This window comes from Oryzias latipes, chromosome 14, assembly GCF_053564925.1.
Source record: "Oryzias latipes strain Hd-rR chromosome 14, Olatipes_Hd-rR_3.1".
Classification (NCBI taxonomy): domain Eukaryota; kingdom Metazoa; phylum Chordata; class Actinopteri; order Beloniformes; family Adrianichthyidae; genus Oryzias; species Oryzias latipes.
The window spans coordinates 14,087,086-14,102,000 of record NC_136250.1 but is presented as its reverse complement, the minus strand read 5'-3'; the positions used below and the strand labels follow the sequence as shown (position 1 = coordinate 14,102,000).

At 40.0% G+C, this 14,915-nt stretch overlaps 2 protein-coding genes and 2 non-coding genes across 8 annotated transcripts; 1 reads left to right on the top strand and 3 right to left on the bottom strand.

Moving 5' to 3' along the window:
* Nucleotides 1–2,680: 2,680 nt before the first annotated feature.
* On the top strand, nucleotides 2,681–10,388 carry birc2 (baculoviral IAP repeat containing 2). Of its 5 annotated transcripts, none has more exons than XM_078930468.1 (14): nucleotides 3,167–3,304; nucleotides 6,102–6,295; nucleotides 6,473–6,590; nucleotides 6,682–6,962; nucleotides 7,076–7,378; nucleotides 7,515–7,791; nucleotides 8,176–8,275; nucleotides 8,387–8,465; nucleotides 8,548–8,596; nucleotides 8,987–9,229; nucleotides 9,320–9,418; nucleotides 9,523–9,678; nucleotides 9,751–9,792; nucleotides 9,941–10,388. In XM_078930468.1, exons 2-14 carry the CDS (start codon nucleotides 6,113–6,115, stop codon nucleotides 10,132–10,134), a joined length of 2,124 nt encoding a protein of 707 aa, XP_078786594.1. In that variant the 5' UTR covers nucleotides 3,167–3,304; nucleotides 6,102–6,112; the 3' UTR covers nucleotides 10,135–10,388. The 5 variants fall into 5 exon arrangements, with proteins under 5 accessions (XP_078786597.1, XP_078786594.1, XP_023818594.1 ...); XM_023962826.2 differs by having other exon boundaries at nucleotides 3,170–3,304; nucleotides 4,124–6,295; XM_078930471.1 differs by lacking the exons at nucleotides 3,167–3,304; nucleotides 6,102–6,295 and adding an exon at nucleotides 2,681–2,773.
* A 697-nt stretch (nucleotides 10,389–11,085) lies between these two features.
* Nucleotides 11,086–13,072, bottom strand: rpl23a (ribosomal protein L23a). Its single transcript, XM_004076385.5, has 5 exons — nucleotides 12,924–13,072; nucleotides 11,948–12,128; nucleotides 11,553–11,729; nucleotides 11,357–11,426; nucleotides 11,086–11,148 (listed from the first exon to the last, which is right to left on the bottom strand). The coding sequence occupies exons 1-5, from the start codon at nucleotides 12,991–12,993 to the stop codon at nucleotides 11,134–11,136; spliced, it is 513 nt and encodes a 170-aa protein (XP_004076433.4). The 5' UTR covers nucleotides 12,994–13,072; the 3' UTR covers nucleotides 11,086–11,133.
* Nucleotides 11,220–11,286, bottom strand: LOC111948714 (small nucleolar RNA SNORD42). The gene has a single exon (XR_002874676.1). It is a non-coding gene; the product is annotated as a small nucleolar RNA SNORD42 (small nucleolar RNA).
* Nucleotides 11,836–11,904, bottom strand: LOC111948715 (small nucleolar RNA Z17). The gene has a single exon (XR_002874677.1). It is a non-coding gene; the product is annotated as a small nucleolar RNA Z17 (small nucleolar RNA).
* Nucleotides 13,073–14,915: the final 1,843 nt, after the last annotated feature.

The window sequence follows — 14,915 nt, the reverse complement described above, 5'->3', positions numbered from 1 at the left end:
CTGAAGAAGTGATATAAAGTACAGGTGAGGGAAAAGAAGAGTGTTTGAAATCACAAGTGATTAACTCTTATGCTATCCTAGGCACCTTACCATTGGGAGTTGGGTCATCTAGACCCACTAGACAGTGCGTGAACCTTTTTTCTTTAATGATTTGTGATCTTCACTGGTGTCCATGGATTACAGGAAATCTTTCCACCTTTATCCACCTTTGTCATGGTAGGGGGAACACGTCAATGAAAGGGTGGGGTCATCTGAGATAGCACAAGGGTTCAATTTGATGTGGAATCTTGCACTTTTTGTAACTCAAATGAAGAAACGCTGGAACTTTTGTTTTTTTCATGCAATTACTCTAAGGATTTCTGGACTCACATAAGGAATTGGATTAATTTAAAACTGAACATTCCCCCTTTAGGTATTTCTGATGTGCTTCTGTTTATGCAAAATCTAGATCTCACTGAAAAGATTACAATCCTGCTTTGAAGATAATCAGAGACAGGATAGTATTTATTAATTATTTTGAAATGAGCTTTTTTTATTTTCGGCAGAACAGGCCGTCTAATGTACTTTGAGTGTGCTTTAACTAACAGAGATTGGCTGTTGGAATAAGAAAATGATCTAAAAGAAGCTAGATTATGGACATGATAAATTCTTTCTTTTATACAGTTGTTCAAAAAATTGTTATTTAGTTTGAGATCTAAGACGTTACATCCATTTGTCTGTAGTTTTGGTAATGAGATAATTGTTCTACGAGGAGTTAATAAAGTGTTCTTTATTAAATGAATCAGAGCAGCAGGAATAGCTCGACATACTTTTTAAAATTCTTTAAGGCTGCAGGTGAGACGGAATTTATTTTTAACTCTTGTGCTATCTTAGATGACCCCACCCTTACAATGACATGTTCTCCCTACCATGACAAAGCTGGAAAGATTTCATGTAGTCCATGGACACCAGTGAAGATCACAAATCATTGAAGAAAAAAGGTTCAGAGCTCTGTCTAGTGGGTCTAGATGACCCAACTCCCAATGTTAAAGTGCCTAGGATAGCACAAGGGGATAAACGAAGAAAATTCAATAAATTACCTTCACTGTCAGTTAAATCTTTAACAAAAAGAATGTTCCTGTCAAACCAATCCTGTTTGAATAAAGATTTTCTACTAACTATTACTGTTCTGTTATTCCATAATGTTGATCCATGAAGGGTAAAATTGTGATTGAATATCATTTTCCAAAACTGAAGAATTTGTTTGTGAAAGTTGGACAAAATGATCTGAATCTTGTTGACTTCAAAATCACATTTCAAATGGAAGTCTCTACCTCCTCAATGTTTAAAGACTGATCTTGGAATATGAAACCACATGGATTTATTATCAATCAGAAGGGCTTTTAAAAAATTAATTCTGAATGTACCAACCATAGCTTCAAAATCTAGAGCTAGAACTAGTTGGGGACGTTTGATATAATGTGTTTTGTTTTTCCACAGGAATTGAAAAATAATTCAGTTAACTTTCTTAATGTTTGGAGGGGATGTGTATAAGGAATAGCATTTAATTTAAATGATAAAAAATTGTGCATGTTTGAGTTCAATATATATCACACAAAAAAACTCTTAATATTTTGTTCATATTCCATAATTACAATGAAACGTTGGGTGAGTTATACCAAAGCCGGGGGCTAGCAGTTCATTTTCTAAATTAATGAAAACACAAGTGACATTTCCATTAGGCTTCTACTAATTTTATTTAAAAATGTTCTGTGTTTTGTTTTTCCACAGGAATTGAAAAATAATCGAGTTAACTTTCTTAATGTTTGCAGGGGATATGTATAAGGAATAGCAGGGTTAAATAATCTTAGAGACACCTTCTGCTTTGGTTAACAGATTTCTCCCAAAAATAGTTAAATCTCTTGTCAACCAGCGGTTTAAACTTTTCTTTATATCAAGCAATCGGTTTGTAATGTTGACTTCTTCCCTTGTTATTGTGTTTTTAGACAATAATACACCCAGATACTTCAGTTCATCAACAACCCTAATGGCTTCAATAGTTTGGTGCTGACATGAGTGAATGGGGAGAATTTCACATTTGGAAATATTTCGTTTCAAGCCTGATGCTTTGCATCGTTTTTTAGAAGTAAAGCAGTATCGTCTGCAAACGGACTAATTTTGTATTACTTTTCAAAAATATAAATACCTTGAATTTCATGACTATGATTTATGAGAATGTTTAATGTCTGAGTGGCTAAAAAAAGTAGCTATAAACAGTTTGGGTGAGATGGGGCAACCTTGTCGGATACCTCTTTTAATTACAAAGCAGGGAGTGATTCCTGGATTTAAGAAAATGGAACTATAAATATCAGTATAGAACATTTTAATAATATTACAATATTTATCACCAAATCCTAAAAATGTCAGGGTTTTGATTAAAAAAGGAATGCTCCAATGTGTCAAATGCTTTATAAAAATCAAGAAATAATATCAGACTGTATCGGGGTCAACAAAGTCACAATAATCCAAAAAATCTACAACTAACCTGATATGATTATGGATATTTCTTCCTTTAATGCATGCTTGGTGACACTCATCCACTACATCCTTCAGTCCTCTGTTTAAACGCTCTGCATACTGGTTCTATATCAGTAACAACAGGAGTTTAGTGAAAATCCTAGGCTTGGGATAGCCCACCTCTGAGTCATAGGGGTTTTCCATCCTTATATAAACTCAACGGAACTCAGGTTCAAGTCAGTTTTTGCTTCTGTTCTGCCTTCAACATAGAATTCGAGTAAGTACATGCATACCTAAATTAAATATTACATTGTTTTATTAAATAATATTGGCTTATATATGTCGTATCTTTTTGGTCGTCTTTTTTTACGACAAATTTGTTAGCGATTTCCTGTCTATGGCTGCTGATAGCAAATGCGACGTATTATTCTCTTTAAACGTTTCCTTTCAATGTGTAAGTAAGTTTTAGATAATTGTTTGCATTTTAGGCATAGCTTGCGTTTGTATTAAAATAGACTTTCCGGTAAAAAAAACAAAACAAAAGCATATGAAGCTTCACAGCTACGCAAACAGCCAACTTTTTTTTCTTTTTCTAAAAATGTTGCCATTTATTTACTGTCGAGATTAATAGTTTTCCGCAATCCGTTATACGGCTTTGGAACTCATGTGGGGGACCGATCAGAACCGAGCCTCTGGGTTTAAAATCAGAGACCATAGTTCAAAGACTTTTTTTTTTTTTTTTGCGCGTGATTTTCGGAAGTGACGACACAGGAATGTTCGGGACTTTCCGAGCAAAATTGCCGTTCGGGTGAGTTCGTCAGCAGGCGTTGTTACATATTTTTTTTATCTTCATTATTGATATTTGATCTTTTTCCACGTCCTGAACATTCATTTACGACATTTAATCTATCTATTTTTTACATTTCTTTAAAAAAATGGTGATGTTTGTTAGCTTAACCGAGACAAACGGCTAAAGCCCGTCATGCTAACGTCGGGCCTTTTAAATTTGAAGGTAAAGTGAAGTCTCTCCGGATGTCGCCCTTTTATTAGCTAACCCGTTTGATAGTTTTTTTATAATTTAATTTTAATAATAAAAAATATGCATGTTTGAGTTCAAAGATCACACAAAAAACTCTTAATATTATGTTCATATTCCGTAATTACAATGAAACGTTGGGGGCTAGCAGATCATTTGCTAAATCATTGAAAACACAAGTGACATTTCCATTAGGCTTCTACTAATTTTATTTAAAAATGTTCCAAGCTTCTCTGAAGTTTGAATGTTAAGTTTCCCCCCTTGGTGACAGATCTACACTGAGTCATTTAGGTAATATGACCTAAGTTTGGATCTTCCATTCAGGGTTCTTGTGTGAATTTATCTCAATATGAGTGCAGACAGGCTGTGCCTTTATTTAGCAAACAGATGTCGAAATACATGCACTAAACCTCACACACAAGTCAAATGATGCTTAGGTGACTCTCACATGACTTAGGAAAATGTATGATGCAAACAGAGGATGTCTGACTCTACTTTTATACTTTTAATCAAACAACCAAGTTGATTTTTTTTTGTAGATTTCCTGCTAAATTTATATGTATATCATGATATTTTACTTTACTTTTGCAGGGTCTGCCAACTAAACCCCCAAAAGGGACTCTTGCTGTGGATTAAAAATTATAATAATATTTTTTTACTGGGTTTTTTGTCTTCAATTATGAAGGCTTAGACAGGCCACAAAGGGATGTCCTGGATGGGGGGAGGGGTTTGAGAGCATGGTCTGTGTGCGTTTGTGTATGAAATCCACACTCACTGGCCACTTTATTAGGTACACCTGTCCATCTGCTCGGTAATGCAAATTTCTATTCAGTCAATCACATGGCAGCAGCTCAATGCATTTAGGCATGTAGACATGGTCAAGACCATCTGCTGCGGTTCAAAGCGATCATCAGAATGGGGAAGAAAGGTGATTTAAGTGACTTTGACCGGGGTGTGGTTGTTTGTGCCAGACGGTGTGGTCTGAGGATTTCAGAATCTGCTGATCTACTAGGATTTTCTCGCACAACCATCTCTAGGGTTTACAGAGAATGGTCTGAAAAAGAGAAAATATCCAGTGATCGGCTGTTCTGTGGGCGGAAATGCCTTGTTGATTCCAGAGGTCAGAGGAGAATGGCCAGACTGGTTCAAGCAGATAGAAAGGCAACAGTAACTCAAATAACCACTCCTTACAATCGAGGTCTGCAGAAGAGCATCTCTGAACACACAACATGTCCAACCTTGAGCCAGATGGGTTACAGCAGCAGAAGATCACATAGGGCGCCACTCCTGTCAGCTAAGAACAGGAAACTAAGGCTACAATTCACAGACTTACCAAAACTGGACAGTAGACGATTGGAAAAATGTTGCATGGTCTAATGTGTCTCGATTTTTGCTGCGGCATTCAGATGGGGGCTAGCATCCGGCGTAAAACATTGCCAAATTTACCATGCGACTTGTTCGCTGTGGCGACCCCTGATGGGAGAAGCCGAAAGTGGAAGAAGAAGATTCAGATGGTAGGGTCAGAATTTGGCGTGAACAACACGAAATAAGGGATCCATCCTGCCTCGTATCAATGGTTCAGGCTGGAGACGGTGGTGGTGTAATGGTGTGGGGGATATTCTCTTGGCACACTTTGGGCCCCTTAGTACCAACTGAGCAGTGTTACAACGCCACAGCCTACCTGAGTATTGCTGCTGACCATGTTCATCCCTTTATGACCACAGTGTACCCATCTTCTGATGGCTACTTCCAGCAGGATAACACGCCATGTCATAAAGCTGGAATCATCTCAGATTGGTTCACTGTTCACTGTCCTCAAATGGCCTCCACAGTCACCAGATCTCAACCCAATAGAGCACCTTTGGGATGTGGTGGAACAGGAGATTAGCATCATGGATGTGCAGCCGACAAATCTGCGGCAACTGCGTGATGCTGTCATGTCAATATGGACCAAACTCTCTGAGGAATGTTTCCAGTACCTCGTAGAATCGATGCCAGGAAGGATTAAGGCGGTTTTGAAGGCAAAAGGGGGTCCAACTCAGTACTAGCAAGATGGACCTAATAAAGTGGCCATTGTTTATTGCCAAAAGTATTCAATCACCCGTTCAAATTAAGTTTACACGTTCTGAACTCTTCCTTTTGCCACAGGTTTACAAATGAAGCATCTGAGCATGCAGACTTATTCTGCAGACTTTTTGAAAGAATTGAACCACCTGTGTCTGAGCTCACAAATAAAGTTTTTGGAAGGATGGGCAAACATTTCTATAAATACACTCCTAACCCTTGTGGAAAGCCTTATCAGAAGAGTTGAAGATGTAGCTGCAAAAGGTCATTCTAAACCATTTGGAATAAAAAATGCAAGACAAAAAACACTTACAGTCCCACTTGTATCACACCAGTTGGGTTGTGCCATGCCGACAAGGCTTTATTGCCATCCCTGGCTCCACTAAAACTATTTTTACCAGCAGCACCCAGGCACAGTTAACAAACAAAATAGAATAGGATGTTGTATCAAGCCGTATTACTCGTGAGATCCTCTGTAGCACCACAACTCTGTTCTTGAGTCTAGGGGCCAGGGTGATGAGAGGCCTCTACACCACTGCAAGGGCCCCGGGACGTAGGAAAGCAATCACAGCCACTGAAAGAGCGATACTTTGTATCCAGATGGTCTTTGGGATGCCCCAACTGGAATGCATCTCATTTGAAAGAGAAGCCTCTGCTAGATCTTCTAAAGACAAGTGGATACTTTTGGCAATATATAATGTATGTGAAGAATTGAATGTTTGTCTCCATGTCATGGTAATAATGAAAGTGTTTTAGGTTTCCGTTTCCCGCTCATCTGTCGAGTCTCGTTTCTGTTTCACTGTTTTGTATGTGAGAATGAAAGACCTCTGCTTTTCTCAAACCCCACTCCCTTAAAAGGATGTCCCTTTTTCTTAGAATCACTATTCTAAAAATCCAGTCATGGAAACTCTAGTTCAACTGAAAAACAGCAAATTTCTGATGGGACTTTGTCGCAATGGTCCTCCGTCTGACCTCCAGTATGATAACTCCTCAGGTATTTCTGCTTTTTTTTTTACTCTGTTTCCTTGGAAAATCTTTTATTTCTGCATTTGTTTGTGTCATTTCATATGTTTTTGTTTCCACAGAACTTTTTCGCTTCTCCACCTTTGCCCGTTTCCCGACTTCAGTGGTCACAGAGCGGAGTCTGGCCAGGGCAGGTTGGTTCTACACCGGCGTAGGCGACCGCGTCCAGTGTTTCAGGTGTAATGTGACGGCGGAGGGCTGGCTGGCTGGAGACTGCCCGACAGAGAAACACAGGCAGCTCTCCCCCACCTGTCCCTTCATCCAAAGCCTCCCATCCACCACCAACCTTCTCTCCTCGTCTCACTCGGCCTTTTCTCCGCTCCGCATTGCCCAAGCCATGCCTGTAAGTTCAGAGAGACGTACTTTATGTTTTTTTAAATCAAAATTCTCTTGGTTTGTACTGAAGTATCATCATGGTTATTGTTACTTTTAATAATTGGCTCCATTTCCTTTTAGCTTTCTGGTCAAGGCCCGGCTGCTTCTAACCCCTCAGGAGGCCAAAGTGAGGAGGCAGTTGGCTACTTGAACATGGCCTTCTCTGCCCCTCCACCCTCCAGCCCGCTGGCCTCTCGGGGTGTGGAGGATCTGTCCCACCAGAGGCCGACGTGCCACAACCCCAGCATGCGCAGAGAGCAGGACCGCCTAGATTCCTTCCAGCCATGGGCAATTTCCATTATCACTCCTGCAGAGCTCGCCAAGGCGGGTTTCTACTACCTGGGACAAAATGACAGAGTGGCCTGTTTCAGCTGTGGAGGACAGGTGTGTATCTCCTTTACAAAATGAACACACACACTGGACTGCACTTTAGAGCAGTAGTGAGTTGAGTTTGATGTCAGCTTTAGTGACTGCTCTGGTGTTCGCTGGAGGTCAATAACTGAAACTTTCTCCTTTGCAGCTGAGTAACTGGGAGCCAGGTGACAGAGCTGTGTCCGAGCACCAAAGACATTATCCCAACTGCCGGTTTGTCCGTGGGGACAGAGCTGACAATGTGCCATTGGTCGCTGGGGCGACAGCATTGTCGGCGGCTGCATCTTCAGGAGCCCTTGCCCTCACCAGCGTGTCCAACCCGTCCATGCAGCAAAGCGAAGACAGGCGCCTCACGTTTGTTAACTGGCCATCACGAATACCTGTGCGCCCAGAACAGCTGGCCAAAGCTGGATTCTACTACGTAGGTAGGTACTAATCTGCAAAACTGTCACCGGCTGAGAGAATGAACAAAAACCCAGAAAAAACTGCAGTTGTTTAAGAAGGAAACCCCAATGGTCATCCAGTCATATCTCCTTTTTGGTAGAATTTGAATATTTTCTGCTCTTGGTTCCTTCTTATTGAAATGAACCATCTTCCTGTGGAATTATTTGTATTTTTTGGGTAAATTTCAATGGGAACTATAATGAGAAATACCATTAATTAAAACAAAAACCTTCAGTTAAATGTATGTAGTTTCAGACAACAGAAGGGGAAAAAAGACAGTTTCTCCCTTTAGTTTTGAATTCTGACAGTCATAATTTTACCCCCCGAAACTTCCCCACTGAAGCCTCTGTGGTTCCCCTCCACAGGAAGAAACGACGACGTCAAGTGTTTCTGCTGCGATGGAGGCCTGCGGTGCTGGGAGTCTGGAGATGACCCGTGGGTGGAACACGCTAAATGGTTTCCTCGGTAACTGAAACTCAGTTTGCTGTTTTGAATTGTGGGCCATCTAATGTAGAAGCTGGGGTTTCCTCTATGAAATGTTTTAAATGGGTTTGCTGGCTCTCTCCTGAACTGTAGGTGTGAGTATTTGCTCCAGGAGAAGGGACAAGATTTTGTTCATCAGATTCAAGCTCGCTTTCCTCGACTCTTTGAGCAGGTTAGAAGAAGATCCTGCCAATTTTATTTATCATTTTATTGTTAATTGTTTCCACTGTATTGATGTGACTTCTCTCCAACAGCTTCTAACAAACGGAGAAAACAGTTCCAGAGAGTTTGTAGATCCACCTGGTGAGTTTGAACTCAACCAACTTGGACAACAGACATTAAAGCCCCACTCCGATTAAAACAGGGGTTTGACATGTTCTTGTGGCATTTTCTGATGATGAACGACGATTTAAGCTTAAAACTGCATTTCTGAGTAGTTTGATTGTTCAAGTTGTGAACCAGAAGCAGACGAAAAATACAGTTTGAAATGGAGCTTATTTGTTATGTGAAAATGTTCAGGCCGTGCCACAAGCTCCCTGTTCTGTGGTTTCAGAAACAGGGAGGGGAAGGGGGGCGTGGTTGCTCCATGTCACTGTAATTAAAAGACCCCTAGGAACACTTTTACTATAGATCAGAAGGGGATCGAGGTTGCACTAGAAAATTACTGACCATGCTGATACCTCTCCCTGCCAGTGGTCCATTTGGGTCCAGGAGAGGACCGGTCCGAGGATGCCGTAATGATGAACACTCCTGTGATCAAATCCGCTTTAGAGATGGGCTTCGAGCGCAGCCTGGTGAAGCAAACTGTCCAGAGCAAGATTCTGACCAGCGGAGAGAATTACCGGACTGTTCAAGAGCTGGTCTCAGACCTGCTGAGCGCTGAGGACCAGAAACGGGAGGAGGAGCGGGAGATGCTGGCAGAGGCCATGGCATCAGGTGCTGACAGTGAGCCTCCAGAAACGCTTCACATTATTTCAATAGTTAGCTGGAGAGTGAATATTAATGTTTTGTTTGTTTTTGGTTAAGATGGTTTCACGTTTGTGAAGAGACACCAGGCGGCACTAATCCAGCGTCTGAAGAGCGTCGAACCAGTGCTGGAGCATTTAAGAGAACAAAACGTGTTGTGTATGTTCACTTACCTTTATATTAATATTAGAATACACTTCAAATGCAGATTCCATAAAGTTACTGGAATGATTAACTGTCTTAAATGTGATTGACTATTTCAGCTGCTGAGGAATATGGCAGTCTCCTGGCTCAAACATCTGCCCAACAACAAACTGCAAGACTAATAGAGTTGGTCCTGAACAAGGGAAACGCCGCTGCAGAAGTCTTCCGCAACTGGATCCAGAAAAACGATGTTCATCTACTCAGAGATCTCATGGGTAAGAGTCGAATACAGCAAACTGTTTCCTATGGCTACAGCTGTCACTGACTGATGTCTTTCCCACTTGCAGCTCAGTCAAATGAAGCATCCTCTCCAAGTCAAGATCTTTCAGGTATGAAGAATGTTAGCCTGAGACAGAGAAACGTTTTTTTTAAGGAAAAAGAAAAGTAGTGTTAGCTTTTTATGTATTCTGAAAAAAGTAAAGTGATGCAAATATAAACCCTAATAATCATTTCATGGTCTAAACTGTTGCTTTGCAGATCTCCCAATGGAGGAGCAGCTCCGACGTCTGCAGGAAGAGCGCACATGCAAGGTCTGCATGGACAAAGAAGTCAACATTGTGTTCATCCCATGTGGACACCTAGTGGTGTGCAAAGAATGCGCCCCATCACTGCGAAAGTGCCCGATCTGCCGAGGCCTGGTCAAAGGCACGGTCCGAACCTTCCTGTCTTAGCCTCGGTGCATCACAGCCAAATGACAACACTGTTTATTACTGGCAGAGAAGACACCTTTCTTCTCTCATTTAGACGGTTTTATTTCTTAGTGAGTTACAGAAGATACCAGAGAAACATGGACAGGCATTGGCTGAGCCGTGTGTGAAGTTAGCACCAAGTTTGTTTGGGTTTTTTTGTAACTAAAACAAATTGTAAAATATTTTGCACACATTAAGTTAAAACATAATATATTAAAATTTCACTTTGTAAATGACGTTGCATTTCTTTCTGATCCTTTCGTTTATGACCCACAAATGCAGATTGTGGGCAGGTGACTTCATTTTCAATACATTAACATCTAGTTAGACCAAGACATCTTATCCCTTGTGCTATCCTAGGCACTTGAACATTGGGAGTTGGGTCATCTAGACCCACTAGACAGTGCTCTGAACCTTTTTTCTTCAATGATTTGTGATCTTCACTGGTGTCCATGGATTACATGAAATCCTCTCCACCTTCATGGTAGGGACAACAAGTCATTGGTCATCTTGACCCCATAGGACAGACACCACACCACTATTCCCTCGATCATAGAGGGGGGGAAACTGCAAATAAAACCGCATCAGGTAACTGCATTCTGGCTCCAACAAAACAGCTTTAGTGAGTCCTATTGATGCTAATCTGCAGCAAAACTGTCATCCAAACCCAGAAGAGCCGTTCAATAGCTCTACATTAGATTCAGTGATCTGACCACAAAAGACTAAAGGTCTCCACTCCTTTTTAGGTTTTAGCAGTAAAGGCTACAAGTGTAAAATATGTATAAACAGGAAAATAACCGTACAAAATAAAACTATTTTTAACAATGTTACACCTTAAAAATCAGGTTTCCCTCCCTTTCATTAATCCAATAGTAACCATTGTAAAGCTAAATGAATGAATGTACAGAAACGTAAAAATAATCAACACAAAGCTTTGTTTATACAAATATTTATTATTCCACAAGTCTCTTCAGACACGGTTTAGATGATGCCAATCTGAAAATAAAACAAAAAGATCATTAATGATGGAGAAGATCAGCAGCGAACAAACATCTCAACTAAGGTTCTGGCATCAGTGGTTCCTTTGAATGCATCACAAACATTCAGATTAAATTAAGTTTACATCACATGCACAGCTTTGGAAGAAAAAAAATCAACTAGTGTTGATTTAAACTATGAATAATAGAACACCTTAAACGCTCACCTTGTTTGCAACATCTAAAGCATCGTAATCTGGAGCGAGACGAACGTATGCCTTCTTCTCACCATCAGGTCTGAGAACAGACAAAAACAGTGGCAGATGAATTAAGATTTCACTTCTCAAAACGTTACAAGTTGTGTACAAAGTTTAAGTCAACTTTTAATCCATTAGTATGATGGGATTCAGTGACATCACTCACCTGATGAGTGTGTTGACTTTAGCAACATCAATATCATACAGCTTCTTGACAGCGTGTTTGATCTGGTGTTTATTGGCCTTGACGTCCACAATGAACACAAGAGTGTTGTTGTCTTCAATTTTCTTCATAGCAGACTCTGTTGTCAAGGGGAACTTGATGATGGCATAATGGTCCAACCTATAGTAAAAATTGTAATTGAGCCCCTGATATTTTAAAGAACATTTTAATACAAATATCCTAACAAGTTTACGTTTTTTAAACCCAAACTTTAAATTTGTCCAAGAGTGCATCAGTGTTTTAAAACTGAATCATGGTTTTTCATACTTTGATCGCATTTACCATCATTTGCACCAAACAAACCTTTTAGCAGATCATGACATTAAGGTTGAACTCACTTGTTCCTGCGAGGGGCACTCTTGCGAGGATACTTGGGTTGTCTGCGGAGACGAAGGGTTTTGGGGCGACGAAAGGTAGGAGAAGTCCTTATCTTCTTCTTCTTGTGGCTGTGGACACCTTTAAGAACGGCCTTTTTGGCCTTCAGGGCCTTTGACTTGGCCTCAGTCTTGGCCGGGACTGCTGCATTTCAGAGAGACCACATGTTAGACTAGAAAATGACATTTTTTATTGACTTTGGACGTATAACTACTCAAGTCTTCATTTTGAGTGAACTGTATTTTTAGAAGTTTCCTGTTTATATCTAAATATTGGATTATCCTATTCATACATATGCATCAGTTAATTGTGTAACTAACCCTAAAAACCCGTTTCAGTGACGGCTAACTACGACCACGATGAGGTTCACCATCAGAAACCACTGCGACAAACTGCTGCTAAACAGCAACAAAACATGGCCGTGAAATCCAGAAATTGTTACACGTTTGACTCTGTAGTCACCGATTAAGAGTATGAAGTTCACCATTTCAGATTCAACATAACTGTTTATTTTCTATCTTTAGTTTATAAAATATACCGAGCCGGCTAACACACACATACAACAGCATGAGCTGCTAGCATTCTTTTTTGAACATATGCTCGTCTTTAGAAAGAATGTCCAATATAGAAAACTTTCAATAAACTAACTTTTGACACAGTAAACTAACATAAAAGCAACGTATAAACAAAAGATGATAAAGGTTACATTGATTGTTTGTGGAGTTTAGAGACGGCGCTAGCTTATACGTATTAGCAACGAGCTACTAAACACGCTGGGCCCATACTCGTCACACTATCAACACGTTCACACTATTCTAAGATGCATTTGGACCGTATTTCACAATCCATGTATACAATATTATCAGTCGGTCTTCCTGGCTACATGTTTCTATAACTGAACACGCTATTTCTTAAGATATCATCATCAGAATAACGAACCTTCCTTCTTCGCCTTCGGTGCCATGTTGAAAAAGGAAGAGGATACGGGGTTTCCCAGCGTATCAAACATGGGCGAGAGCTCAAGAAGTATCGCGATAGCTTGTGAGAGACCGACGTCAAGCCAGTGTTGGGTGTGTCTAAATACAATGTATACTAGTACTATGTAGTTCTATGCATTTTATGGATCATTAAAATACTTAAATATATACATTTATACGGACACAAATACTTTTATGTAACAAATGCATTCTCAACAATGACAACACAGAAAAACAAAAAACTACAAATACTATTATCTTCCATTATCAAGCCACTTGCCAACATACTTTAAATAAACTTTTAATTGTGCTGTTGGGTCAGTTGCATGATTTTTTAATCCAAAATATTAGAGACTTTTCCTGAAGATCCTGCAGTGGCATAAATTACCCAAACTAAACTGGACTGGTCAGACAACACAAAGGTCCTGCACAAGAAGGGCCAGAGTTGCCTCCACCTCCTGAGGAGACTGAGGTCCTTTGGTGTGTGCAGGCCACTGCTCAAGACCTTCTATGAGACTGTCGTTGCATCAGCAACTTTCAATGCTTTGGGCTGCTGGTGTGGAGGAATCAATGAAAGGGACAAAAAGAAGCTGGACAAGCTGGTGAAGAGAGTCCTGGGCTGTCCCCTGGACTCAGTGGACTCTGTAGGTGAGAGGAGGATGCTGACCAAGCTGTCCAGCATCCGGAACAACCCCTCCCATCCCCTGTATGCGACGATGAGGACTATGAGCAGCTCATTCAGCCTGAGACTGCTGCACCCCCAGTGCAAAAAGGAGCGTTACCGGAGGTCCTTCATCCCAACAGCAGTCAGACTGTTCAACAACACGGTCTAGGACTGTTGAAAACCGCTGCTGCTATTTATTGCCTTATTTAATCCGTTATTTATGACCTGTACTTTTACTTCCACCTTGTATTATTTTTATTCTTACCCATTGCTACTTTGTTTTTCGTACTTTTCCAACTGCTATATTTTTCTTGTTTTTGGCTGCTGTGACAACCCAATTTCCCCCCGGGGATCAATAAAGTCCTATCTTATCTTATCTTATCAATCCAATCTAATTCATGTACGTATATTGTATCCCTGAAAAAAGTTGGATATTTAAACATGTTTTTGTGCTCTATCCTTTATTGGCATCACATTCAAATACATGTCTGATTTTCACACCAATTGTGGCCAATGTTAAATAAATATCAGTGTACCTAGGTGTTTGTATGTGTATATATACAATTATATATTGTACACTTTAAAGATGTACAGTACTTATTTTCTAAAGAAAACAAAAAATCAGAACACCATTAAAACACCTTCTAAAAATGAAGGCACATTTGTTTCTATCTGGAAATGTTTTCCAATAAAACAGTTTAGGTGGCAATGAGGTCTTCTGTACATTTAAAAAAATCTTTAAAACAAGTACAAAGAAAATATAGATATAAAACAATGGCTGTCCAAATTTGCCAGTATTTGCTATTTTTAAAGGTCTTCTTTAAGTGCACTTGTACAGAAACAAACCAATGTATAGCTTAAAGTTTGTTACAGGAAGTGTTCAGTCACAGCATCGTGTCTAAGAAGCAGACATTGTGCCTTTTTTTATGTTTATCTGGAAAGTGAGTCATAATCAGACTGGATTAGATCAAACGTATGACCATTTGTGATGTAACATCTACATAAAAAGATCCACACACCTCTACATTCTTGCGGAAGTATGTGAACTGCTACCACATTTGTGTTTATTCTAAAAAAATAAAAATAGAAAAAGTCAGCTTTAGGTCTTGGGAGTTAGCTTTTAGTAGGAATTTAGTTTAATACCATCCTTACTTCCTGAGAACAAAAAAAAAAGGGTCTTGTCAAAAATCTTTTCTAAATCCACTAAAACTACAATTCCCAGAGCCCCACCCTTTCACATCTGGTTTCACTAAAAAGCCCCAGTTGGTCTTGTAGATACCAATAGTATGC

Bases quoted from the DNA above. Each gene is read 5' to 3' on its own strand.
- birc2 (XM_078930468.1), top strand. From the start codon at position 6,113: ATGAGAGGCCTCTACACCACTGCAAGGGCCCCGGGACGTAGGAAAGCA. The intron at 7,379-7,514 runs GTGTGTATCTCC...TCTCCTTTGCAG, and splicing joins GTTTCAGCTGTGGAGGACAG to CTGAGTAACTGGGAGCCAGG. The intron at 9,679-9,750 runs GTAAGAGTCGAA...TCCCACTTGCAG, and splicing joins TCTACTCAGAGATCTCATGG to CTCAGTCAAATGAAGCATCC.
- rpl23a (XM_004076385.5), bottom strand. From the start codon at position 12,993: ATGTTTGATACGCTGGGAAACCCCGTATCCTCTTCCTTTTTCAACATG. The intron at 12,129-12,923 runs GTTCGTTATTCT...TCTGAAATGCAG, and splicing joins ACCGAAGGCGAAGAAGGAAG to CAGTCCCGGCCAAGACTGAG. The intron at 11,427-11,552 runs GTGAGTGATGTC...GTCTGTTCTCAG, and splicing joins AAAGTCAACACACTCATCAG to ACCTGATGGTGAGAAGAAGG.